Here is a 26,983-nt window from a genome sequence, read left to right as displayed (position 1 = left end):
GGGTGTTTCCGTAGTCCAGTCGGCTCGTGACCAGAGCATGGGTGACTGTTTTTCTGGTTTCGGTGGGGATCCAACGAAATGTTTTTTTGAGCATGCGAAGGATGTTGAAGCAGGATGAGGATACGGCGCTGACTTGTCTGTTCATTGAGAGTGAAGAATCCAGGATAATGCCTAGGTTCCGTGCGTGGTCTGTCGGGATGGGTGCTTTTCCAAGGGCTTCTGGCCACCAAGAGTCGTCCCATGCAGAGGGGGAAGTACCTAAGATGAGGACTTCTGTTTTATCTGAGTTCAGTTTCAGACGACTGTGTTTCATCCATTCGGCAACTTCTGTCATTCCTTCGTGTAGGTTAGTTTTGGCGGTGCTGGGGTCATTGGTGAGAGAAAGGATCACTTGAGTGTCATCCGCGTAAGAGATGATGTTGAGGTTGTGTTGGCGGGCGATGGTCGCGAGGGGGCTCATGTATACGTTGAAGAGGGTGGGACTGAGTGAGGATCCTTGTGGTACGCCACAGATGACTTCAGTGGCCTCGGACTTGAATGGTGGAAGGCGGACTCTCTGGGTTCTTCCGGTGAGGAACGAGGTGATCCATTCAAGTGCTTTTCCTTGTATTCCGATATTTCTGAGGCGTTGTAAAAGGGTGCTGTGGCAGACTGTGTCGAAGGCTGCAGAGAGGTCGAGGAGGATGAGGGCGACTGTGTCTCCATTGTCCAGTAGTGTTCGAATGTCGTCTGTTGCTGCGATGAGGGCGGTCTCAGTGCTGTGTTTTGCTCGGAAGCCGGACTGTGAGGAGTCGAGGGATTTGTTGGCTTCGAGGAAAGCGGCGAGCTGGTTGTTGACAGCTTTCTCGATTACTTTGGCCGGGAATGGAAGGAGCGAAATGGGGCGGTAATTTTTGAGTTCGGTGGGGTCCGCTGTGGGTTTTTTCAGAAGGGCGGTGAGTTCAGCGTGTTTCCAGCTTTCCGGGAAGGTGGCGGAGTTGAAGGTGCAGTTGATGACGTCTCGGAGGTCAGTGCTATGACGGAGTCTGCTTTGTTGAAGATGTGGTGAGGACATGGGTCTGTGGGGGATCCTGAGTGGATGGAGTTCATCAGGCGGATGGTGTCCTCAGTGGAGATTGGGTTCCAGTCGTTAAGGGTGTTCAAGGGGGGAGAATGTTCAGCATATGGTTCGGTGGGTTGGTCTCCGGGTTGGTTGTCGAAGCTGTTGTGGATGTCTGCGATTTTGTTGTGGAAGAATGAGGCTAGGGAGTCACAGAGGGCTTGAGAGGGGGTGATGTCGTTGGAGTTGGCCGAGGGATTGGTAAATTCCTTGACGATGTTGAAAAGTTCCTTGCTGTTGTGGGCGTTGTTGTCAAGTCGATCCTTGAATGCTGTTTTCTTGGCCTTTCGGGTTAATTGGTGGTGTGTGCGGGTGGCGTTTTTGAAGGCGTCCTTGGTGCTAGTGGTAGGGTCTTTTTTCCAGGCCTTTTCGAGGGAGCGGCAGAGTTTCTTGGACTTCTTAAGATCATCGTTGAACCATGAGGCCTTCTTGCTGCCAGGTTTGCTTTGACGTTTTTTCAGTGGTGCTAAGGTGTCGGCGGTGTTGGATAACCAAAGGGTGAAGTTGGCGGCGGCTTGGTTTGGGTTAGAAGAGTGGGCTGGGGTGTTTAGAAGGAGCGATGAGGAGATCTGGTCGATGGTGATTTTGTTCCAGTTTCTTTGCAGAGTTGGTTGGAGGTGGTTGGTGGGTTTTGGCTTGTTGTAGGTGAAGTGAACGCAGCTGTGGTCAGTCCAGAGGAGATCCGTAGTGTGGTCGAAGGAGACATGTTTGCTGGAGGTGAAGATGGGGTCGAGTGTGTGGCCTGCGATGTGGGTGGGGGAAGTGACCAGTTGTTTAAGTCCGAGGTTGGCGAGGTTGTCCAAGAGGGTGGTGGTGTTGCGGTCGTTGATCTTTTCAAGGTGAAAGTTGAGGTCTCCCAGAAGGATGTAGTCTTTGGAGGGGAGCGCGTGTGGAGTGATGAAGTCCGTGATGTCTTCACTGAATTTTGCGCGGGGTCCTGGTGGTCTGTAGAGGAGGGTGCCTCTGAGTGTGGTCTTGGGGTCGATGTGGATCTGGAAGTGAAGGTGTTCGGAGTTGGCGAGGTTGGCGTCAGAGCTGGTTGAGATGCGGATTGATTTCTTATGGGCGATAGCGATTCCTCCTCCTGTGTGGCCGGTACGGTCCTTGCGTGTGATCTTATAATCTTCAGGGATGGCAATGGTGATGTCTGGGGCGGAGGAAGCGTTCATCCATGTTTCTGTTAGGAAGGCGACGTCTGGAGAGATGGTGTCTAGTAGATTCCATAGGTCAATGGCGTGCCTGTGGACCGATCGGGTGTTGAGAAGGATGCATTGTAGGTGATTGGGGTCGGGAATCTGTGGTGTGGTCGTAGCGGAGATGTTGTCGGTGCCGCTGAATTTGCAGGAGTAGCAAGAGAAAGGTCCATGGGTGTGTCCAGGAGCGGCTTGGACGCAGTTGGGGGCGCGACCGGGGTTAAGGGCTAGGAGGGTGGCGGCATCGTAGGTAATGCGGGAGGGCTGGGCAGCGCGAGGGGCAGGGGGTCTGGCGCTGGGCGCGGTACAGGCGCGGACGGGCGTAGACGGGCTTACCTTTGGCGCACCTTCGGCGCAGGTTGGCCGCGGTCGCTGCGCGTGAACGCTGCGCGCGGGAGCTACTGTCATATATGGATAGTGGAGGGGGGAGGTGCGAGGGCGTCTCAGCTGGGAGGCGGGGTGGGCACACGAGGACGACAACAACAAACAAAATGGAGGCGGAGGGGGGAGCAGAGCGGAGTAATTACTAGACCAGGATAATAACAATGGCAACCGCGATAAACGGGGCATTGATGGCAAAATTAGACCTACCAATACACACTGTAAGAGTGGATAAAAAAATCTCAGAGCAAGACTGAGAATGCTGGGGTTGCCTGCTTTTGTTTACAAATCACAGACCGCACTGCCTAGAGCGGACTTCCACCACCCTGAGGACTGCATCATTATCCCAATCCCATCACAAATGCACTTTATTATTCCATACATGATGTGATGTCATCAATCAGGCTAGTTCTATGTTTCCTTGGCACCTACGTTGATTTCCTAACTTCACTTATGCTGCGTTATCATAGTTTTTTTTAAGTTTGTGAAATGTGAGATGAATGCCTGCAACACTTTCCATGTGGGACTTGCCCCTCCTTCCAAACCCTCCCGTAACATCAGTTAGCTGCACTGACATACAAATTATACACTAAAAACAAGTACAAACCTATACATTTTCATTAAAATTATCGTACAGCAAATCATAATGGAAACAGATTAGGCCTTAGGTGACCAAACCTTTTTGGGAAACCCTATTATTGGGTTGTGGGTATTTCATACGATTTTATTTTTGTCGCCCCATTTACGCTTTTTCAGTAAATTTCGCACAAAAGAGACTGGTTGGAGCATAACATGGCTTGGAGGAACTGTTAAAATCAACGTCTGGCAGCTGGTACTGTACAAAAAAAGCTTCCTGTTACTTTAGAAATTATCGGGAAATACATTGAGCAGTTCTCTCATGTGACTTTTGTGTACCTCAATGTACAATTTTCACAATGAAGGCTGCCCAAGTGTATTTTGCATACCTTTACTGAATTTTACACATTTCCACTGGAAAACAACTGCAACTTTACCCCGGCTGAATACAACCTTGACTTTTCCCCTTTATTCAGACTGACCAATCGATAGTATTCGGTCTTTTAGATTTAACAGGATTTCCGTTTAACAACAGTACGACCTGAGCAAGATGCAAGTTTTATTATTTACATGCAAAACCAGAAGAGGCAATCATGCTAGGGCACCTCCTCATAAATGTGTCTAAATATATCGGAGGTCATGTATGACGCTGGTTGGGCTGGTCTGCGTGAAAATGTTCTGTTTACAAATGTGCACATTCTTATTCTTGCCTCATTAATTATACACTTCCAGAATGATCTGGTTATTTAAAATGTTTTCACTTTCTAGAAGAATATTGGGACTCGTTTGCTATTTGGCGCGATTATCTCCAAGTAGACAGGGGCGTAACACAGGCCCCTTCAGCCCTCGCAGTGCGGGGGGGTTTAGGGGGGCGCAGCTCCAGAGGGCCCCCTCGGCACTGCACTCTGCCCAGAGAACTCCTGATTGAGCCTGGAGGGGGGCCCTTTGCATGCCGTGCAGGGAGGCCCCCTCAATTTTCGTTACGCCAGTGCAAGTAGATTGATTTGAGCAATGGTTATCATGCACAAGCGAAAATTATGACATTATTTTCTTGCCCTAGGTAAAGGATGCATGGCATATGGCAATATGCTTCCCCTATAAAATGCCATTATAACCTCGGGATGGGTTTGTTAGGGCGCAGTCCTCGCAGCACATACATTTGTATTTACATATCCAGGTTTAGATAGAGCCATGGCTTTCACAAAGTGGAAAAATCTTCTCTCTAGTCCTGAATATACAGGTAATGCCCACTCTTGAAATACATTTCTAAAGGAATAACAATCTGATGGAGACATTAGAAACAACTTTATGAAGGAAGAACAAACTGAGGGAGTGATAGACAGCAAGTCGAACTGAAAACATTACACAGCTTCATGTTAGAAGTATTGACTATACCTTTATGGCATAGAAACTGAACGAAAATCACAACTGAATGCAAAGCACATATATCATAATTCGACTTAAGGTAGTCATACTACAATAAAAAAAAAACTTGTGAGACAAATGTGATGGTGTTATTGCTTGTGGACAGACACGCTGTTCAATAGTCGCGTTAAAGAGTGGTGGAGATACAAAACAGTTAGTCTAGCCGGGAGGTGACATTGGTGGTATCACTTCAGGGAATCACTATGGGAACACACCTTACGACTGACACTGGATTGGGCGGGCTTTCTGTGGCAGCTGGTATACAACCGGTCTGAGTGGCAACAGATTGCATGTCAACGTTTAAAGGTGTCTTGGCATCTATTCCATTCGAGAGATCTGCAGGAGAGCTTGAAGGCGATTTCGGATAAAATAAAACACCATTAAAGAAATCAAAGCTTCCAACAGAGTAGAGATGTGAAGTTAATCTAAACCATGAAAGCATCCTCTTGAAATCAAACACGCCAATCAACAGGTGGCGCTGATATCAGATTAGGCTAGCTTTAAACATTAATCCCTAGTGAAATTCAAACCAAATGACACTAGGGAACCTTTGAGGCTGAAATAAGTGTGAACTCCTTTCAAATATTCGTATCCGGACTTCATCTTGGATTAAAGCAGTATCATATAACACATCTTTGAAGACGGAATTAATGTGCATTAAAGAGGGAGTCTAAAAAGATATGAAGAAGCAGTCTAGCCAAAACTCTCTGAATATACACATCGGTCCGGACTCCAAATAAGGTTTTGCTTCAAGCCGTTTCTCTTCTTTACCTAAAAGGCTTAGTTTGAAAGTTATCTCAGGGAGTCTATCGCAGAAACGAAAGCAAATAAGTCAGATTATTACACACAATTTGGTGAAGGGTACTCATCTTGAAATATCCATGAGAAAACAGGTTAGAAAGAAGTGGCTCATCAAACCCTTTTTCATCAAGCTGCTTTTTCTTCGAAATCTTACGCATCTCCATCCTCCAGAATTTGTTCTGCCCTCTCCCAGCCAAACCAATACTGCCCAAGACCCGTATGTCTGTGACAGCTAACCTCACACTCTACAAGATTTACTCCATATGGGAAAACAGCTCTGTGCACTTTGGTTGCCAACCCCATGCAAAAAGAAATGGTCCATTGATACCCATCTTCTGCCCCTCCAAAGGAAAACAAAAAGTTGGGGCACCCATGGATACCTCGAAGCAACAAAAAGTGCCCTGTGCTCCCAATCTCCAGCTCCATCCTTCCAAAAACACAGGATTACGTTTAGTAGTACTACAACGTTATTACTTGCATACTGTGGAAAAGTGGTTCCAGTGTAAATTTTATATTAATAATATGTACTATGCATTTTCACACATAGTTCAACATATATAGACTGAATTAACATATTTGCACTTGAAACACATTTTTTATGATGTTTAGATGTGAAGTTATAAATATGTTTTAGCTAGGCCACCTATCCATGTAAAACTTGATTTTGAACAAGATATCTACCATCTCTGTCGCTCACGCCCGTTTCCCCGCTCTCTCACCTCCACCACCACCCCCGCGTGCATCCTCTCCCACAGGCTTCACAGAGCAGAGTCAATCTGATGACATAATGGTTTATTTCCACTCCAGTAGTTGTGCTACTGGTACTGTATATTCTATGGTGCTGATGACCAAATTGCAACAATGTTTTCCATTCCTTTACTGACTTTATTTATTCAATGAAAGTCTTGTTGTTAAATGTTTCCTATTAGTTTGAACATCTCCAGCTGACATAAATATGAGAGAATGGGATGTTGCTGTAATGTATTGAGGTAATGACGTTTATTTTTCTTGCTTTCTGATTTGTTAAAGGAATGATACAATCGCTCACACCATGATGAACGTGCTGAACTGCTAATATGATAAGCAAGAATCGTGTATAAATAACCCTTGATTTTAGGAAGCCAGAAGATTGTCCTATCGCACTGATTTTGCTGCTCATTTCAGACTTAAAATAACTTCAGATATTTACGTACTCTGTATAATTCTGCCTCTGAGGACCTACGTGGCATTATCGCTTATTGCTTCATTTCCGAAGTCTATAATTAAACTCTATAACTTTACATTGATCTAGAATTCAATTATTGAGTGGTCCCCATTGCTTTTAAAATGGATTTACTCTGCTAAATTGATGTTCAGGAATGTGTCTAACGTGGGAACAGATTGCCTCATGACATTGAGGTTTAATTCTGCCTTTGATCCAGTAACCTGTGGGAGAAAAGAACAAGGTACATTTTGAGGTGACTACATTTTGGGCTACACTTATGCTTCCATAGTACTACAAAATTTTATTCACCAACTTTCATTCGGAGATCTCCACAGCTCCTATGTTTTCTCTGCTGGAAAATGGGGAATAGTTACTACAAAATTGGAGGGTAGGTAGATGTAAGGTTGGATTAAAGGACGGCTAAAGGAGGTTCATTGAGGGGTTTAGGGAGGTACAAACAACCATCAAAAAAAGGCTAAACTCATTGCTATATGCAAACTGCACTTCTAAATTACTTCAGCCAAAAAGGACTCAAAACAGTTGAAGATGTGCTCCAGCTCAGACCTGACGTAAGTCCAGCACCACATATAGATTGCCACTGGAACTGCAACACCTTTCCAAAGAAAGTAATAGAGACTGAAACTTACATGCAAATGCCACAGCACATAATATTAAAATTAATTAACTTATCTCAACACGTAAAATATATGTATAATTTTGTATTTAATTAAAAGAAAATGTATAATTAAGTAAGAAATAAATATTGTAATGTTTAATACATCCTAAATAGAAATAAACATTGTATTGTAGGCGTGATTGTTTTGAATAAAAGTGTAAATAATTATGCATTAATTTAATATATTTGAATTGATTTATGTTTACTATTCTTTTAAGATAATAGTTGTGTAACTTTTTCCGTCTTAGGTTGAAAAGCTATGTAAAATTATTTTACGTTAATATTTAACAATAACATTTTTACAAAATGATTGTAATGTTTAAAAAGGAATATGCTACTTACCAGTATGCATCTGTTCTTGGCATAGAGGGCTGCAGAGTGGTACATTATGAATAGATCGCCATCTGGTGTTGGGCTCGGATGATTACACTTGTTTTTCTCTTGGAGAAGTCTTTTGTCGTCACGAGACTGGTGACTCCTCCTTTGGGTGCTAATGCGCATGGGCATCGGCTCCATCCTTAGATTGTTTTGCCATAGTAGGGTTAGATGGAGTAGTATGATAGAATACAGATAGAAATGCCCATGTAAGTGTATCTAAATAAGATAGTGTTGGAACAGACACAGGTTTCTGGGGAGGCTGGGAGGGCATGTCCCACTCTGCAGCCCTCTATGCCAAGAACAGATGCATACTGGTAAGTAGCATAATCCGTTCGAGGTATATGGGCTGCAGATGGTACATTATTAATAGACTATACAGCAGTTATCTCCCTAGCGGTGGTTACCAGTGTCTGTTGCAACAGTCTGAAATAAAGTCTTTAGTACAGCTTGTCCCACTCTAGCCTGTTGTGTTGCCTGCACATCTACACAGTAGTGTTTTGTGAAGGTATGCGGTGTAACCCAAGTAGTTGCTTTGCATATGTCATCTAGGGGAATGTTTCCTAAAAATGCCATAGATGCTCCTAGTTTACGTGTAGAGTGAGCTCTAGGAGGAACAGTTAATGTCCTCTTTGCTTTAAAGTAGCATATTTGTATACATTTTACAATCCACCTGGCAATGCCTGCTTTAGAGATAGGATTGCCCTTATGTGTAGGAGAAAACGCTACAAATAGTTATTTTGTCTTTCTGAAAGTTTGTGTTCTTTCTATGTAGTACAATATTGCCCTTCTGACATCTAATGTATGTAGGGCTATGTAGGGCCATTTCTGCTACCGTCTGTGGTTTTGGAAAGAAGACTGGTAGTTCCACTGGCTGATTGATGTGGAATGCTGAAATTACTTTAGGCAATAATTTTGGGTTTGTTCTAAGAACCACTTTATTTTGGTGTAATTGTAGAAATGGTTCTTGTATTGTAAATGCTTGCAATTCACTTACTCTTCTGAGTGAAGTAATAGCTATAAGAAAGGCCACCTTCCATGTGACGAATTGTATTTCACACCTATGCATAGGTTCGAAAGGTGGTCCCATTAGTCTGGTAAGTACCATGTTGAGATTCCAGACTGGGGCAGGCGGTAGTCTTGGTGGAATGACTCTTTTGAGGCCTTCCATGAAAGCTTTTATTGCAGGTACTTTAAACAGGGAAAGATGTTGTCTGTTTTGTAGGTACGCCGCTATAGCTGCAAGATGTACTCTAATAGAGGTGTAGGCAAGGTTACATTGCTGTAAGTGTAGTAAATAGCAAATAATCTGTTTAGTGGATGCGTCCAGAGGGTTGAGTACACAGCAAACCTTTTCCACTTTGCTGCATAGCATGCTCTGGTGGTAGGGCGTCTTGCTTGCTTAATGATTTCCATACAGTTTGGAGGTAAATCTAAGTATCCAAATTCTATGACCTCAGGAGCCAGACCGCTAGGTTCAATTGTTTGGGATCTGGTTGCATTATTTCTCCATGGGTCTGTGTAAGGTGCATGGGTAATAATCTCAGCTTTTGATGTGGCACCTGTGAGAGTTGCAGTAGCGTGGTGAACCACGGCTGTTTTGCCCACGTGGGTGCTACTAGTATCATTGTCATTGAATGTTGTTGCAGTTTCCGAACCACTAATGGAATTAGTGGGAGAGGGGGAAAAGCGTATACAAATTTGTTGGACCAATTTATCCATATCGCATTGCCCTGGGATAGGTGGTGTGGGTACCTGTATGCAAGGTTTTGGCATTTTGCGTTCTGATGAGTGGCAAAGAGATCTATCTCTGGTTGTCCCCATCTTTGGAAGAATGGCTGCAGTATTTGGTTGTGCAGTTCCCATTCGTGTATCTGTTCTGACTCTCTGCTTAGGATGTCTGCTATCTGATTTTGAACTCCTGGTAGGTGTTCGGCTAACAGATAGATATTTTGAGGAATGGCCCATCTCCAAATGTCCTGTGCTAGTCTGGATAGTTGGAGAGAGTGTGTCCCCCCCTGTTTTTTAATATTATACATTGCAGTCATGTTGTCTGTTCTGATCAGGACTGCTTTGTTGAGGATTTGCAATTGGAAAGCTTTTAGTGCTAGAAACACTGCTAGTAGTTCCAGATAATTGATGTGCAGCCTTTTTTGCTGTACACTCCATTTTCCCTGTACTGTATATTTCTCCATATGCGCTCCCCATCCGGTGAGCGATGCATCCGCTGTTATTATCACTTGTGGAATCGGTTCTAGGAACGACCGTCCCTTGGAAATGTTTGTTGTGTTCCACCACTTCAGAGAGCGATGTGTGCGGTCGTCTACCAACACCAGATCTGTAATCTGACCTTGAGCCTGATTCCACTGTGTCGCTAGACACTCTTGCAGTGGACGCATTTGTAGTCTGGCATATGGTATAAGCAGTATGCAGGAGGACATCATCCCTAACAGTTTCATGAACACTCAAGCGGTTAGTGAGTGTTGTGGTTGAAATTTTTGGATCAACGTGATCATTGTTTGGATCCTGATTGGATTGGGGTATACTTTGGCTTTTTCTGTGTCTATAGTAGCCCCTAGGTATTGTTGAATCTTGTTTGGTTGTAGGTGGGATTTTGTGTAGTTCACCGTAAACCCTAGCTGGTGCAGCAATTGAATGGTCTTTTGTGTGTTTTGAAGACATTCTTCCTGTGACTTGGCTTTTATTAGCCAATCGCCCAGGTAAGGGAAGACATGTATTTCTTGTCTTCTTAGGTGTGCTGCAACTACTGCTAGGCATTTTGTGAACACCCTTGGTGCTGTTGTGACCCCAAATGGAAGGACTTTGAATATAATGTTGTCCTTCTACTAAAAACCTGAGGTATTTTCTGTGGGCTTTGTGAATTGGGATGTGAAAGTAAGCGTCTTTTAGATCCAGTGTAGAAAGAAAGTCCCCTTTCTTCAGTAAAGGAAGTACTTGTTGGAGCATGACCATGTGGAAGTGTTCCGAGTTTATGTATGCATTGAGAGGTCTGAGGTCTAAGATTGGTCTTAGAGACCCGTCTTTTTGGGGGATTAGGAAGTATAGAGAGTATACTCCTGTCCCTTGCTGATGTTGTGGAACCTTCTCTATAGCATGCTTTTGTAGCAGTGATAGTACTTCTTATTTTAACAATGTTAGATGATCCTGACTCCTTGGACGCTGTCTGGGGGGGATGTTTGGTGGGCTAGCTGTGAGTTCCAGGCAATAACCATGTTGGATAATTTGTCTCACCTACCTGTCTGATGTGATGTTTTCCCAGACAGGTAGGAACTGTGATAAACGTCCCCCGACCGGTGTTATATGGTCTGGGGGGAGTTGTATTAAGTCACTGTTTTGTGGTTGGGGAGTTGCGGTTGTTATTATTTCCGCGACCTCTACCCTTGTTGTTGTTACCTCTGTAACTGCCTCTTGAATTATCTCTGGGTGATGTTGGTGTAAAAGAGGTAGATTGTTGGCTTGTGCCTGTATTTTTTGACCCCCCTCTATAGGTGGAACTACGAAAGGAACCCCTTTGAGTTGGCTGCTGTAATGCTCCCATTGATTTAGCCGTTTCTGTGTCTTTTTTCATCTTTTCTAAAGTCTCATCTGTACCTGAGCCGAAAAGTGTTTTTTGATCAAAAGGTTGGTTCAATAAAGATGTTTGTACTTCTTGTTTGAACCCTGAGCCCCTAAGCCATGCATGTCTTCTTAACATGATACTGGTGTTGATGGATCTTGCTGCAGTGTCTGCGCACTTAATGGAAGTGTTGGTGATTATCTTCCCTTCCTGTATAAGCTGGTCTGCCCTTTTTTGATGTTCCTTAGGGAGATGTGTGATGAGTTTTTCTAACTCATCATAATTTGCTCTATCATAGCGTGCAAGCAGCGCTTGTGTATTAGCTATGCACCAGCTGTTTGCTGCTTGAGATGCTACCCTTTTGCCTGATGCATCTATTAGCTTGGACTCCTTATCAGGAGGAGGAGCTTCCCCTGTAGATAATGAATTTGCTCTTTTACGAGCGTTTGTAACTACAAGCGAGTCCAGAGGTACTTGTCCTTTAATAAATATTGGGTCCTTTGGGGCTGCCTTATATTTTTTATCGATTCTTGAGTTTAACACCCTAGCCCTCACAGGGTCTTTGAATATGTCTGCTGTGTGATTGAGAAGACCCTTTAGCATAGGTAGTGTGCCTGATGTTCTTTGTGCAGCAGGTAGCGTTTTCAAAAGGAAATCCTCTATTTGAGGTTCTGTATGTAAATCTATCTTATGGTATTTAGCTGCCCTATTAATCAACTGCACAAAACCTGTATTATCATCAGGTGGTCAAGGTTTTGAGGGGTATAATTCTGGGTCGTTATCATCGTCTGACCCTGCATCATAATTTTCCCATGGGTCTTCCTCATCTGGGATAGTGTTGTCATCTCCATGAGGTTCTCCCTCCCCTGTATCACTGTCTACATCTGTTTGAGGTGTTGATGGTCTTGGTGTAGAAGGTGGAGGAATAGCTGGCCTAGTGTGAGGAATAGGAGAAGAGGGTGTGTCTCTAGGCTGAGGAGAAAGGGGAGGAGTTGTATTTGTCCCCATTGTTCTCTTTTTAGGAGGAAGAGTTTTGTCATCTAGTTCATTCTTCCTCTTTTTCGGTGATTTTGTCACCACTTTGCCAGTTTGCGGATCGATAAACAAAGTCTTTTGTTTCGGATCTGTCTGCTGCTCCTGTGTCGGTACCGAAGTCTTTGGTTCCGAAAGGTGCCTTTGCTTCTGACCGTCAATGTTCTGTGTTTTCGGCACCGAGAATTTGCTTGATTCCGATTTTTTCGGTGTCTAGTAAGTCTTCGACGTCGAAGCATGTTTCGGTTTCGACATGGAATGTTTCGATGCCGAGCTTTCCTTTGTATGGAGCTTCGGTGTCGATGTTGATGTCGACCGTTTCTCGGATCAGACATGGGGGGGGAGGCCGAGAGTTTCTGTTTCTGTTTCTGTTTCGTTGCCGGGCCCGAAGGCGGGGCGTCGGAAACTTTTTTCGGTGGTCTGACCGGGCTCGAAGACGGGGTTGGTACCACACGGGGTCGGTTTTTTGGTAAGGGGACGTCGTCACTCACGGTTTGTTGAACGTCAATTTCTTCGACATCAGACTCGTCCCCTTCCGACCCCGACTCGTCTTCATGTTCCTCTTCTTCTTCCTCGAGGTGCTGGTCCTCGGACAGCTCCGGGATTGCCTCCGACTGCATTCTTGAAACCTCGTGTCTTCGGGCTCGACGGTTTCTAATCTTCGACTTGGAGGAGGATGCTGCGCAGGCTTCGCAGTCCCTGGATTCGTGTTCAGGCGATAGGCATAGATTGCACACCTCGTGTAGGTCCTTGTGTGGGAACTTAGCACCACACGTTAGACATTTCTTAAATGGAGTCCTTTCCATGGACTCCGGGCTGGACTACGTCGAGAAAGGCCTCCCGGTCTCGTCGACGTAGAAGAGATAGTTTATTGTTGGAGTCGAAACGCATCGGAATGGAAATGAAATCGCGTTCGATAACAATACCGTCGAATTGGAAAGGGAATATGCGCCAAAATATCACTTTTTCTCGAAGTCGTTCCGGAACGCTTCGATCCTCATCCGAACCAGATGGCGGAAAAAAACAATCTAAGGATGAAGCCGATGCCCATGCGCTTTAGCACCCAAAGGAGGAGTCACCAGTCTCGTGACGACAAAAGACTTCTCCAAGAAAAAAAAAAGTGCAATCATCCGAGCCCAACACCAGATGGCGATCTATTCATAATGTACCATCTGCAGCCCATATGCCTCGAACACATGTTTACTTTTTCCTATACATTACTAAAAAAAGCGCTCTGTCCCAGTGGCAAAGACCTCTTCCTGCATGTGAAAAGTTACAATGAGTAACTTTACCCCTGTAAATTTGGATATGGAAATCTCCACTGTGGAGTAACATTACACTTGAAAATGGTGAACAGCCAAAAGTGGTACACTTACTACAAAGTGTAAGCGTAAATTTACACATTAGTAAATCTGCACTTGTACATTTACCCTTTGTGACTAGGGCCCAAAATGCTATAGGCCTGATTTAGATTTCGGTGGACGGGTTACTCCGTCCCAACGGTGAGTAACCCATTGGCTGAAATCTACATCAGGCCGTGACTTCTTTCTCTACCCTCAGGTCAAAAATGCAATGTTTATTTACAGACAGGCCTCCTATAACAGGTAAGCAAACTGGGAAAAAAATGCTGAGTCTTCTCAATCTCTCCCTACCAAAACAAGAAAATAAATAAATCATCTGCTCCACCAACGCCACTACTTAGAATCTAAAATGCATCAGATCTGCATAGTAGCTAGTGAATTTATTTATTGATTTAGGTACATAGCCATATATGTAAAACAATCTACTAAAAAACAATCAAACCTGTTTAAAATATTAATGGCTGTGCAGAAGGTAATTTTGGAGCTGCCTCTTTATGAATTTGCTTAGCCTTTTATAATTTTACCTCAGGCTTTTGAGAGATAATTCATGACATTCTGTTAATACATCAAGCATTCATTACAAAACTACTAGTAGAGGTTGCAGGTGTCTTTGTAGATGTTTTAGATGAACTGTCCTTGGTAGGACTGAGCAAAGTAAATTTAATAAAGCCTCAAAACTGCAAATTGCCCCTTTATTGGATGCTGTCTACAATTTTAATATTTCCAAATATTTATATTGCCAGTGCTCGCTCTCTCCATGACTGAGTGACAAGCTTTCTGTTTACATATATAATTTGATTTTCCCTTAGGTTTCAATACCAAGTTAGCAGATGCCAGATGTGTCTCTATTTTAAAACGGTGCGATTGCAGAGGGAATCTAGCAAATAGCTGGTTGAGACGCTTTCAATTCTCCTTTTGATATCCTAATCAGCAGCAAGGTGTCACGGCCCAATACTCAACAAGACCTGCATGATGGTCACCCCTAAAGGGTATATGTGCTGCAAAAGTCAGATGAAGTTTGTTCCCTTAGGAATACAGAGGGCGCATGCCATTAGCCATTAAAGTGATAATTTTTGGCCTGGATTTGTTCTCCTGAAACCATTGAGATACAAACTTTGGGATACTCCATGCAGAATCCTCATTACATAGTTGTGCTCCAGCATCACGGGATGCGGTCTACTATTACAATCGCCACAGACCAATATTAAATCAGTTGTGGCTCCCCTTCATGCTTCTGCTCCGTACTTTATTAGATTTTGTCTTGATGATAATTTGTTCTAGGGTAAATGTTGAAGATAACGAATAACCAGTTGTCTGTTTTTAACATTAGATGTTGTATGCTATTAATAATTTTAGTGTTTATTTTCATTTTATTGTAAAGGATGTGGAGATTCATATAATTGCTCCATTCTACGGTGCGCCCTTATTGCTTGGACATAATAAAAAGCATAGCCTACCAATTCAGTTACTTCCGTTACCGAGGTTTCTTGGAAACAGAATAGAATATAAGATTTTATAGAGGCATCCCAGTTGTTGTGTTTAAAAAAAAAAAATTGAGCCGTGCGATGTTCCTACTAAGAAATAACCGAATCGTAGGCAAGGCTCATTTAACAATGTTTCCCATAGCTGATTTGTGCATAGTTCAGACAGTTTCTAATAAGTGGCACCATTCCTCATTGGAGCATTAAGCTGCCGGAGGAATTGTTCTGCTTATATTAGGGCACAATAAGTCTTTATTTCTGTTGCTTTTGTGAGTTTGATTTTCAGGCTATAAAGATAATCTTAATAGTTTGCTGTAGGGCCATGTACTGCTTAATACGCAATTTGAGTATTGTATGTTCCACATTTCACAGTTCCCCCTTCGTGGTTGTTCTAGAATAGTTGACTAAGGCTCTTCTCTTCCTGTGGTGATTGCTATCCCTCAGTTCTCTAATATTTCATGGTTGGTCAAGATTATTTCTTCCATGTTCCAGTTAGCCCACACAATCTCAGTGGAATCTCGATCTTTATTTAAGCTCGGGTCCAACAATCATACAGAAAGCGGATTGTTTGATGAGACGGGATTCAGGCCTGGTAGAGAATTGATCATTTTAAATGTTTTCCCTGTTCTGCCATGACAGCTGCTGGATAAATACCTTGGAAGGAAAAGGATGGTGTTCATTCTGACTTTTCCAAGAGTGCCTAGGGCTTTAGGGGATTCTGTTGCTCTTTCATATGGTTTGGTGTGTTTTAGTTATTTGTTCTTTCTCAGGAAATATCCTGGTCCATGTGAGCACATTCTCCTGGACCAGGAACTTCCAATATTCGCCGTGGCTAATTTTTAATTTGTGTCAAAATTAACTACTTTTGGGCTTAGCACATTCATATGTTCAATTAACTGGGCTTGTCGACCTTGCCTTCTGTGGGTAGCTCAGATTCTTTAAAATTAGTTGCGATTAAGTGTGAACATTAAGGCATAGTAGTCTACCGGACCCAGAAATACTTCATAAACTGGCTGAAGAACTGAACTCCTCATTGAGAGAGGGAAATATTTCAGCGGTCAGGAAATACACTCTTTCACTTTCAAATGTATCTGTGTGGCTGAGTGGTCCTCGTCTTCTAGAAAACTGTCTCCCTCATAAATACTGGAATTTGCAGGGAGTGGAATTCTATGTGCATGTGTACTTTTATCTGGGTGCATGTACTGACTACGCCTGGCTACGTCGGCATATGTGATGTGTGTGACAATGTGTTTGGGAATGAAAACAAGTGCGTTTATTATCTTGCTGTGTGTGATTGATGTTATGGGCTTGATTATGTTCTGTGCACCTGCCTGTGTGTTCCAAGCCGTGTGTATGTAACCTGTGTTTGTGTGCCAGTGTGTGAGCGTATTTGGCTATGATGTTGTTTGTCAAGGGGCATTCTTGTAGTGTCCAAGCAGTTTTGCAAGAGTCAAATGTACTATTCTTTCTGAATACCCTCCGCCCTGAAAAGTGTTGACCAGGGATTTTTGGAGCCCTGTCCCTGCTTGTGTTTACAGATATCCATGTTGTTGCTCCTCCTCTTCAGTGTTTTGGGATATTGTCATGGAATTTTGTGAATGATCATAAGAGCTAATTTGGATTACAGCAATGTCTTACTGCAGAGAGTACAAGTGATCAGAGTATCTGGCACTATGCATTGGTACTCTAGTTCCTCTGAGAGCATGCATACTTCCATTCCTAAGGCAATTGCACAGGGTACCCGTTTCAGCGCCAATCTCATATACAAATTTCTCCAGGACTCACGTGCTGCATATAGAACTGCTCCTGATTTTATTTAACTGAAATTAAAGATCCGTGCTCCAGGCATTTCATAGCAATATAAGGCCTTACTTCTAGGGCCGAAACGTGTAAGGAATTTTGCTGTTCATGTCACAGTTGTGAAAAGGGTTACTTTACCTGCAAGTACCAGGATCACATGCGCTCTCGTACACAGGTGAAATTTTTTATTTTCTTAAATAGTCTCCTCCTCTTCTTGCAGGGCACAATTGCTTTCTTGACTTCACTGTTTAACAAGCAGATTAAATATGGATGGAACTCGGTTTCATGAACCAAATAGAGTCTAGTACTGAGTGACATTTGAAGTGCATGCCTCTCAGTCATGGTTGACTGATCTGGGATGAGGAAGCATTTCATTCAAGAAGTAACGAGTCCAAAGCTCTACTATCCTAATGGTCGTATCAGAAATGAAAGGGAATGTTAACAAAGCAAATGCAAAGAGATGATGGACGGAGCGCCAAAACTTTTCAGACACTCACCCCCAGTCACTATTAGATCGGGGTTGAATCCATCATCATTCTTTAGCACACACTTTGCCAGCCCAGTTATCACCGGCAATGCTTTACTCAGCTTTCATGTTGGCTGTTTCTGCAGTATACAACCCAATGGTGGTGTTACACCGCAGTGCAGGCTGCAAACCCATGGTGTGGCAAACAATGCAACAGAAACTATTAGCCAGCCTACACAATTCCAACACATCGTCACATGTGATTCTGTCACACTGTCAATTATAAAAATTCAAGGAAAGATTTGAGACCCAAACAGTAAGAATCAGCATCACTTTGAAACTTCACATTTGGATGCCAAAATCTACCACGAATAGGGCCCAGCCATCCAGGACTTTGCAGGTCTTCACCAGGTCTCCATATATTTCAGCCAATGTTCAAAGCATTCAACTGCAACATGCTTGTTCACCAGTATACCATGGACCACAGTTTCTATTTGGGCTGACAGTACCTTCAATACCTTCCAACAGCAGATAGTATACTTTTATAACTTTCAAAAAGTGTACATTTATGGCTTAATTATTTATGTTAGCATGCTGATTGTGGATTAGCGATGGCACTATGTATAAAAAATACGGATCGAGGTTTCACGTACATGTTTATGAAAATCTTTGTAAGTTAAAAATGCAGTAGTCAAGTGGTGTCAGCATTAGGGGTGGGAGGTTTTCTCAGCGGTGGGACATTCCGATACACGTGACTGTTAATGTCAAACACCCCAGCAGTTACCTGAAGTCTTCGAGTAAAGTCTGACTTTCCCTAATGGAAACAAGGAAACCGTGGACTTAACTTTTGCTTTATAGTTCAAAGCCAGCTCAATACTATGTAATAACACCTTTACTTTCATTTGTAAGATGAAAAAACGAATAAAATAAAAATCATGACTTAATTGAATAATTGTTCCTAGTCACAAATAATAAAAGAGATGGCTTTAAAAGCTTGCGAGTGTTAGATCACCTGCTCTCTTTTCGAAGTACAGAATATAGTGGTCTGGCATCATGCAAGGTAGACAACACTATTTTATGTATTTATTACAATGTTATTTAATACACCAAATCCCTGTAACATTAACAATTCCGAGAAGCTGTGCAGGAGGCGGGTGAGGTCGAAATAAAGTGGTCTATGGGATATTCTATTAAACTATTACACCTAGATCCAATAGATCACGGGATGGCTTCATTCACTTGCAGACCACTGTATTAAACATGCAAATCAAACTTAAAAAGTATTTCGTTTTCATTTTGGATAGTTCTTGTTGCAAGACTACACATGTTGGAGTAACAAATGTAGGTTGAGCGGGAGTAGCAGATGGAATTCTAGAGTCTGGAAGCCATCAGCCAGTAATGTATGAGTTGTGCATTCTCCATGTTCAACACTATTACAGGACAGTAAGTGTTAGAAGAATTATCATATTAGACATCTAAAATAAGGAGTAATTTGATTCTGAAATATCAAGATTTGTTTAAACTCGGTATTAAAATAACACATAGTCGATTTGTTTTGCTTTAACGACAATAAAGACCACTTGTGGAAAGGTGCCATTTTTTTGGGTCCCATTTTGGAATCAAGAGTTTCACTACACCTGCAAGGTATGTAAAAAGAACAAAGCTAATCTCGGAAGGAAATTCTGCTTGGGCCTACACGTGCAATCACATAAATCTATGTTTATAGTTAACCTATGTAATATATAGCAGAAATCTCCTGAAACAGAGAGAACTGAAAATACCAAATTTTGCTTTCAAATTCGATCCAAATCTATGTCAGAGGCATACTGGTTTGAAATACAAGCAGAGGGAAGTGAAGGCCAACCTACCAATAATAGACCACCTTCTACTCTGCAAGGGAATGTTACCCAATATTAACTAGAACCTTAGTCAGAGGCTAATTCATTGAGAGACTAATACTAAGCTCTATAGAACTGTGAAAAGTAGTATTAATGTATTTAGAATATATTATAACCACCAAACATATAACATTTCTCAATTATGGCCTTTGAATTTAACGTTGTAGAAATTCTTAGCGTGCCCAGATTTGAAGTTACCTCTGTCTGTTGGTTGTGGACCAGTCAGGAGTGTCAGAGTCAAACAGTTATTGAAATAAACAACTTAAATTGGCAACAGTGAAATTACAATTAGTCTGAATTTTCTAATCCCTGAAAAGAACCTTATACATTGAAACGGTTGTGCTAATTCTGAGAGGTTAATCAAAGCCCTAGATGCAAATACAGCCTTCAAGTGTGACAGCCATTTTAGAACTACCGAATTTACTAGTTACTTAATATTCCTTTGTAAAATAAGTACACAAACCAATTGGAATTCAGCACATACACAAAGTGTGCAACCATGTCCATTGTGTTCCAATAAACTGCAGGAGTACATTCCCATACCCGGGAGTATTATATTTTATATAACAGACAGTAGCACACTCATAGAGGCATTAAAAGCATCTACATTAAAAGTATTTAGATGCAGAGCCTTGACAATGACAGCACTCCTATTTTTAATGTGTTACACTTTGGGACAACTTTTTCTATTTTAGTGGAATTAGCTCTACACTTTTACACACCATTTTACTGGATATCTGCAACATTTAAAAAAAAAAGTTCTACTAAGCTGTATTTGAACATGCTTCCCAGGGAAGGGCCACAGACTGAGAGCCATCACATTGGGTCTCCAGCGATCATTGAACAGTACCATGTAGTTTTAGCACACACAGCTGCTCCTCGGAATTCCTCAACAGCAGGAAAGGGGGATAGAAAGCATAGTATGGAAATACATCACATTAATTTGCAGACATCTATAATTAATTGACAACTCTTTTCAAGCATGCCCGAATGCTCGGTTTGCTTACCGGTAATCTTCATTACCCCGATGTTTCCTTCCTCGTCCCAGTACCTACTTGATAAGTGGATGTGCCCCTTCACTAATACTGCTCATTACTTGCTAAAAAGCATTTTTTTTTGTTCTATCATAGGATCCACCAATAAAATCCCTCCCTCCTCCTAGTACTTCCTGTTTTCCACCATTCCCCTAGCAAAGTCTCTTATCAAGGAAAGCTGGGCAGGAGAGAGGTTTGTAAGTACTGGGACACGGAAGAAAGAATCAGAGTAATGAAGATTGCACAGAGATAATACAAGCATTACCTCCTCATCTCCCTCCTTGTCCCAGTGCTTAGTTGATGATGAGATATGCACAAGCTAACACACCCCTTCATCATGCAAAGGAATGCACCCGGAGAAACACCAAAAAGGGCTAGAAAAATTCTTATTAATACTCAAGGCTTGGTCCTTATATATCCATCTTACACACCTGAAAGGGAGCAACTAATCAAACTAACATAGACCCACAAAATAACTTTTAGCCTCAAATGCCAATTCAGAAGAAAGGGTAACCTGCAACTTATTGTGTAAAATAAATATATACGGTGAGGTCCATGTTGTCGCCCAGCAAATCCCTCATACGGAAACCCCTCCCCTCTTAGCCCGGAACGTTCCGCTATTGCTCAAGAGGAATGAGTTTTTATTGTGTCCAGGATCCCTTTAACCACAAGCCTGGTAGACTGAGGATGTAACGGATGCAGATCATTGTGCCACAGAAGAAGAGGATAGGACTTTCCTCACTCTACTTTTTTTTCTTTTGATGACAGGGAAGAAAAAATGTGAGAAAAGAGTATCTGAGACCCTATACACTGCCACTCTAGGTGGAACTAGTCTGTTCCATGACCATGAGGCTAATCGATAAGGAGACATTGCATGCCTGTGAATGTAAGAAAGGGAAAACAATCTCCCAACACCCATGGAAAATAGAATTAACTTAATGAACAATGTTTGGATCAAGAGACTAGACTATGTGCTCTTAAAAAAAAACAAGGTAAAGGTACTGAGAAGCCAGAGCACCTAATCCACCCAACTGCCCAGGCAGATAAGAAAGTAACTAATTAGAAACGCCTGTGATGAGAAACCATTCCAGATGATGACTACAATGGTTCAAATGGGGTCCTTGCAAGAGAAGACAGGGCCGTGGAAATATCTCATGTAAAGAGGAATATGACCACAAGGCCCCACAATGGCAAATAAGCTTAACAGTGTAGACAAAAAAGACTCAGCAGAGGACAACTCATTAAAAGGAAAATTAAATGTTTCTATTGTGAAGCTCTGCAATTTGAGGGTGGTCACAAGAACCTTCCTAAAATGTTCAAACTTCTCCTGTAAGAACTTAAGTTTGAGCTGGCGAGAAAAACTCTGTCGGCACAAAGGGTCAAAAGAGGCCAGTAATGACTATAAGCCTTAGTAGATTTTTTTTTTCTTGAAACCTGCACCAAATTGGAAAACACAAAGAGAAGAACTTGTATTGAAGAATTCCCCCTGCCTGGCCCCAGAACAGCCCTAGGGAGCTCAGTAGTAGAAAAACCTACATTAAAAGAGCAGGGAACAATTGAAGAATCTGTTCCAGTTATAATGTAAATCTCTTCAGGAGTAGAAACACAGTCTCCTGATCCAAAGTTGGTCGAACCAAAATAATTACCACGGACTACATTTAATGATTACAACAAACAAATGATGGACGGAATGCTGACAATGCAAACATTCTCCCCTAGTCAAAAGATCTGGGTTAAATCCATTTTTCTTTTGCGCACTACGCCACCCCAGTTTGGACCCAGCCTTACGCAAATCAGTTTTGACCCTGCTCCCAAGGGAACAGTCCAGACTGAACTGCCAGGCCAGGTCCTCCCTGGACCGCAAACAATCATCCTGGGACCGGTTTCAGGGTATGTCACCCTTCATCAGCCAGGCTAGCTTGAATCCAGTGGCACAGTGAGCAAACGACCCACGTTTGGGCATACCATCCCACTTAGGGCGAAAAGTGTTACAGCAATCAAATGATGGACGGAATGCTGACAATGCAAACATTCTCCCCCAGCCAAAAGATCTGGGTTAAATCCATCTTTCTTTTGCCCACTAGCCAACCCCAGTTTGGACCAAGCCATATTCAAATCAATCTTGACCCTGTGCCCCATGGGAACAGTCCAGACCGAACTGCCAAGCCAGGGAGGACTTGCTAAGACCCGGTGGATCAATGGAATAAGGGAAACCCATAAAGAAGACCCTCAGGCCAACAGATGATCAGGGCAGCCACAAAATTCACACACAAGCGGCACCTCTGTGGCTGCAGTAGTGGCTGGGGCTTAAGAGTCTGCGGTATTAATTAACAAACTGTGCCTAATCAGCTGAGGAATCAAAAAAGTGGTGCATGTGCAGCTGCAGTATTAGGCAGTGCCTGGGCAACCGCAGTATCAATAAACAAACAGTGCCTGAACTGTCGCAGAAATAACAGACAAACAGCACCAATGCAGCCACATTATCAAACAACAAACAGTGGCTGTACTGTCTAGATATTACCAAACAACTTAGAGTCAGCACATTTTGCACTAGCAACAAATAAGGAATGCTTGCCAAATAAAAAAAGAATAGCAGCACAGAAGGCTCCAACTCAAATGAACTCCCCCAAATGACAGAGAAGCTACGACAAGGGAATGAGCAGAAGAGTAAACTCCTCTACTCCAACCAAGCTTCTTGCGAGAGAGAAATAAATGTAACTTTTCCTACCCTGACAGAAGACATCAATAGGGGAGGGCCCAAGCACCTCCTAGAAACGCACAAACACAAAGTTTTTTTTGTAAGCGGAATTATTACACTAGGCTGTGGCAGTGGTGAATGTGGTCAGTCATTTGTCACGCTCGGTGCTCAAATCACAGACCACTTTTATTTCTATTTGTTAAAATTTTTAAAAATGGGCACATCGCTAATATCTTGACAAATTAAGCACTGGCGGGCAGTCAAGATAGGAGGTGGTGGGATGACTAACTACCGCAGAACCACCAACCCTCCATCCTTTTGAGGACCGAGTGTGAGCCTCTGAATGTTCTAATCCTGCAGCAGAGTTTCTAAAGTAAACATTGTGGTGTGACCTATTGCTTAGCACTGTTGTGGAAGCAAATAAATCCAGATCTTGGCTCCCTACTACACCAGGCGTTAGTTTGTCAACCATTGGTTAACAAGATTCTGGATCTGTATATGCAGCAGGCTTAAATGTTGTACCAGTCAAATTCCCATGAGTTACCTCTCGTGGCAGTGATACCAAAACATTTCCAACAAATCTGCAAAGCATTTGAAATAAGAGATATGGCATTGACCAACTGCCGATAAAATGGTCACTGTGAAAACAAGAGAAGGCTAAAAGAAGAGAGAAAGCCAAGCAAATAGTACAACTCAAACAAACCTTTATTCAAAACGTAAACACATGTTAATGAATGTATCCATAATATATATAATACAATATATTACATGGCTCAATGCTATTTATTTCAAAAGCTGAAAACTTTTTTAAAAAACTAATAAAATTAAATGAGTGCCTTCTGCTTCCAGCCAATAATTCAAATGCAGCTAATACTTTATTCCACCAAATATTACCATTCACTGTATGTCCATTTTGATTGTAGGCCTTGCAATCATTTAAACGGTATCTAACCTTTTGTAAATACACAGTTTTGCCCATTTAGTTTCAACAAAGTGCATTAAATGTATGGTTGTTTTATTGCATTTTGGACCCAATATTTCCCAAAAAAATGGTTCTTCGGGAGGCAATGGCAGCTTTCTCCCTCAGTGAAAAGGAAAACGTGCTGTATGGAGTTTACATTCTAAATTAACGGGGGACATTCTCATCTACTTTGACTATTTGTAACCATAAGAATTTACAAACGCAATGCTTACTGGGACAAAATACAAAACTGTGCAAGGCTTGGTTCCCTAGAAAGTGAACAAAATCAAGAGTGGAATCGCTGCACACCTCATAAATTGAATGAATAAACAATACATCAGAGGATTCAAAATATCAAAACAAAACATCAAAATGGCAATATTAACTTTAAAAGCCTCAAGGGACTTTCTCAGGTTCTCTATCTGAAAACCACACTAGTGACCTGAGAAGGGTGACAGCCCGGACTGTCTGTAAACAAAAAGTGTATACAATTGTGTAATCTGCTAAAACTTCATATGTTTCTATGCATGCAAGGAACTCTCTCGCATTGCGGCACTGCAACCCTAAGCAACTAGTCTTTCTTTGCTACATCCATTCTAGCTTCTCAAAATGGAGGCACTCTTGAGCCACGCCTGCAGGAGTAAAATCTGTGCACAGTCTTCGTCCGACTTACAACAGGGACCCATCTCGTTCAGGCCTCCATTTACGCAGGTGGCTAACTTGTACGGATTCATGCTCTGTGCCGGCCCTGCAGGCATTACCACTCCCATTAAAACGCAAAGCAAAGTAGTGGTTTCTTATTAAAATAAAAGTGCAGCGCTTGAGGCGTACACAACATAATGGCAAAAACTTGGCAAAACCCACAAAAAGTAATGTCACAAATCTCTCCTGTTTTTTTTGTCTCGTGTATTTAATCATGCTCTGATCTGCTGCATCTGCTGTTCAACTACTCACACAACAGCACAAACCACGCAATACAAGAAATACGAAGCCATCGAGTTTTTTTTTAGGATGGCACTTGTTTTTAGCTTATCAAAGCTGTCTGTGAGCTAAAGTGTCTTCCTACACAAAGCAGCAGGACATTGTTAGAAAAGCAAAGAAGTGTGGGGTTCTCTGCAAAGCAAAATACACAACGTGCACGGCAGTAAAAGAGAGGCAGAACAGTTAGAACAATTTGTCTTGTACTGTGAAGGTTTCACTGCACGTTAAGAGTACGTGCTGAAACGCCGTGGTGCCAGTCACGCAATGTCGTGTACTTTGGGCTAATGACACGAGTGGGGGTCTTTTCACTGTGGAAAGAGAGAGTGAACAAAAAAAGAGAAAAACAGATGTTTTTAGTTCTATTTACGTGTGGATCCTCGGATCAAGCCATGCAGTTTCCATGCAAAAGCTACAGGCTCCATTCTACCATACTAAACCATCCAGGTCAACCTCATGTTGGGATGCATTAAACAGCAACAAAAAAAGTATTTTGCAACCACAAAAACAAACTGAGAAACCACTTTCAAAACCACTTTCAAAACCACAGACTACAGATTCACAGGTTAACATAATTGTGCTTACACGTTATGAGTGCAAGCCAAGGAGGTAATCGCGAGCTGAATGAAAGCCATGCTGTATGTAAACTCTTGGGTGGAGGACAGGACATGCAGAACCACAGACGACCTTCATCATGAAGAAGACAGTCTGATCATGACATATGTTCATGTTGCCATATATGTGTAATTTTCTAACAAGTGTAATCTCACATAATTGCAAAATATCATCTTGAGTGAAATGGGCAAAAACGTTACCATTTCGTATGCTGGGAAATTTCCCGTGATTTTTGCTGGCAAAATACTGATTCAAGCAGAAACTGTCTCGCTGACAGCTTCTTTTCAAACCTGCCAAACCTCACCTAGAAAACTCATGTGAGAAACCAGCTCAAAACTTTTAAAACACTACTCCAGTCTCACTGCTGCTGCTTTTGTTACAGGGAGCCGATATGCTAGTTTCAAGTTTATTTTATTTGCATAGTTCGTTCAAACCATTGCAATACAAAAATATTTCATTACTGAACAATTTTTACATATAAAACTCCTTAGTTCTAAAAGTATTAAAATTCTGTTAAAAATACTGTACTATAATTATTCAAATGTTGCAAGTCCAGTTTATAGGCGCGTTATGACCAGAAGTGCATGTCACATTTGTTTGACCACGATAGTTCCTTGGTGTATTAATTGATTTAAACATGGAAAAATGAATTTAAAGAGTTAGATTTCTGCCAATGATTTGATTTCCGGCATTTTCTTTTCACATGTCGTCAAAATTTTTACCAAGGCACAGTTTAGTTGAGGATCACTTGGTGCAAAGCAAGCCAGGACAGCCTGCCTCCTAGTTCGAATTCCACACTGGTTGAATTTAACTTTTAATAATTGTTTCAGTTCTTGTTAGAGTTGTTTGCAGGAGCATAATAGGTGCAGCAGATCTTCCGATGCTGACCCGCATAGGCGGCACCTAGGTTCCACCTTCTCCTTTAGCCAGGGTGGGAAATGCGGAGTGCAAGGTAGCGGGCCAAGTCTAAACTTCATAAAACTAATTTTTGTATACTTGGCATTACCGAAGTTAAAGTACTTCTGGGCTGCTTGCTCACAGTAGGTATTCAAAGTCATCCATCCGTGAGACCTTTCTGCGAGTGAGGCTTTGTCCTCCAGCCACGATAGGTGTTTGACTGTTTTCCAAACAAGTTTCTTAAATACACCGGTACTAGTGGGTGTTTCCCACAGTTGGTTCAGTCCCACATTGTGTAATCCATCTTTGAGGTATCTCGCTGCGGGTGAGGTAGTGTATTGGTTTATCTCTTTCCATATCTGTGCATTTAGTGACCCTGAAGCTGCTTTTCGTATTTTATCCCACGCTATAATGTATGCCCCATGTCTCGCAATAGATTGCTTCTGTATGCCGAA

The 26,983-nt window shown here is 42.3% G+C and overlaps 1 protein-coding gene across 4 annotated transcripts in view; it reads right to left on the bottom strand.

The window, feature by feature from the left end:
- The window catches only part of PDLIM5 (PDZ and LIM domain 5), a 597,783-nt gene that overhangs the window by 253,286 nt on the left and 317,514 nt on the right, over positions 1-26,983 (bottom strand). Inside the window, exon 8 of one of the 4 annotated variants that reach the window (XM_086961945.1) lies at positions 23,765-25,327. The exons of the other annotated variants lie outside the window; for them this stretch is intronic. Coding sequence (XP_086818071.1) covers positions 25,234-25,327 — 94 coding nt within the window. The 3' untranslated portion in view covers positions 23,765-25,233. Of the gene's footprint in view, positions 1-23,764; positions 25,328-26,983 lie in introns of those variants that run through there. 4 annotated transcript variants of the gene reach the window in all.

Source organism: Lissotriton vulgaris, chromosome 3_1 (genome assembly GCF_964263255.1).
Source record: "Lissotriton vulgaris chromosome 3_1, aLisVul1.2, whole genome shotgun sequence".
NCBI lineage: Eukaryota > Metazoa > Chordata > Amphibia > Caudata > Salamandridae > Lissotriton > Lissotriton vulgaris.
This window is presented reverse-complemented; position numbering and strand designations above follow the sequence as displayed.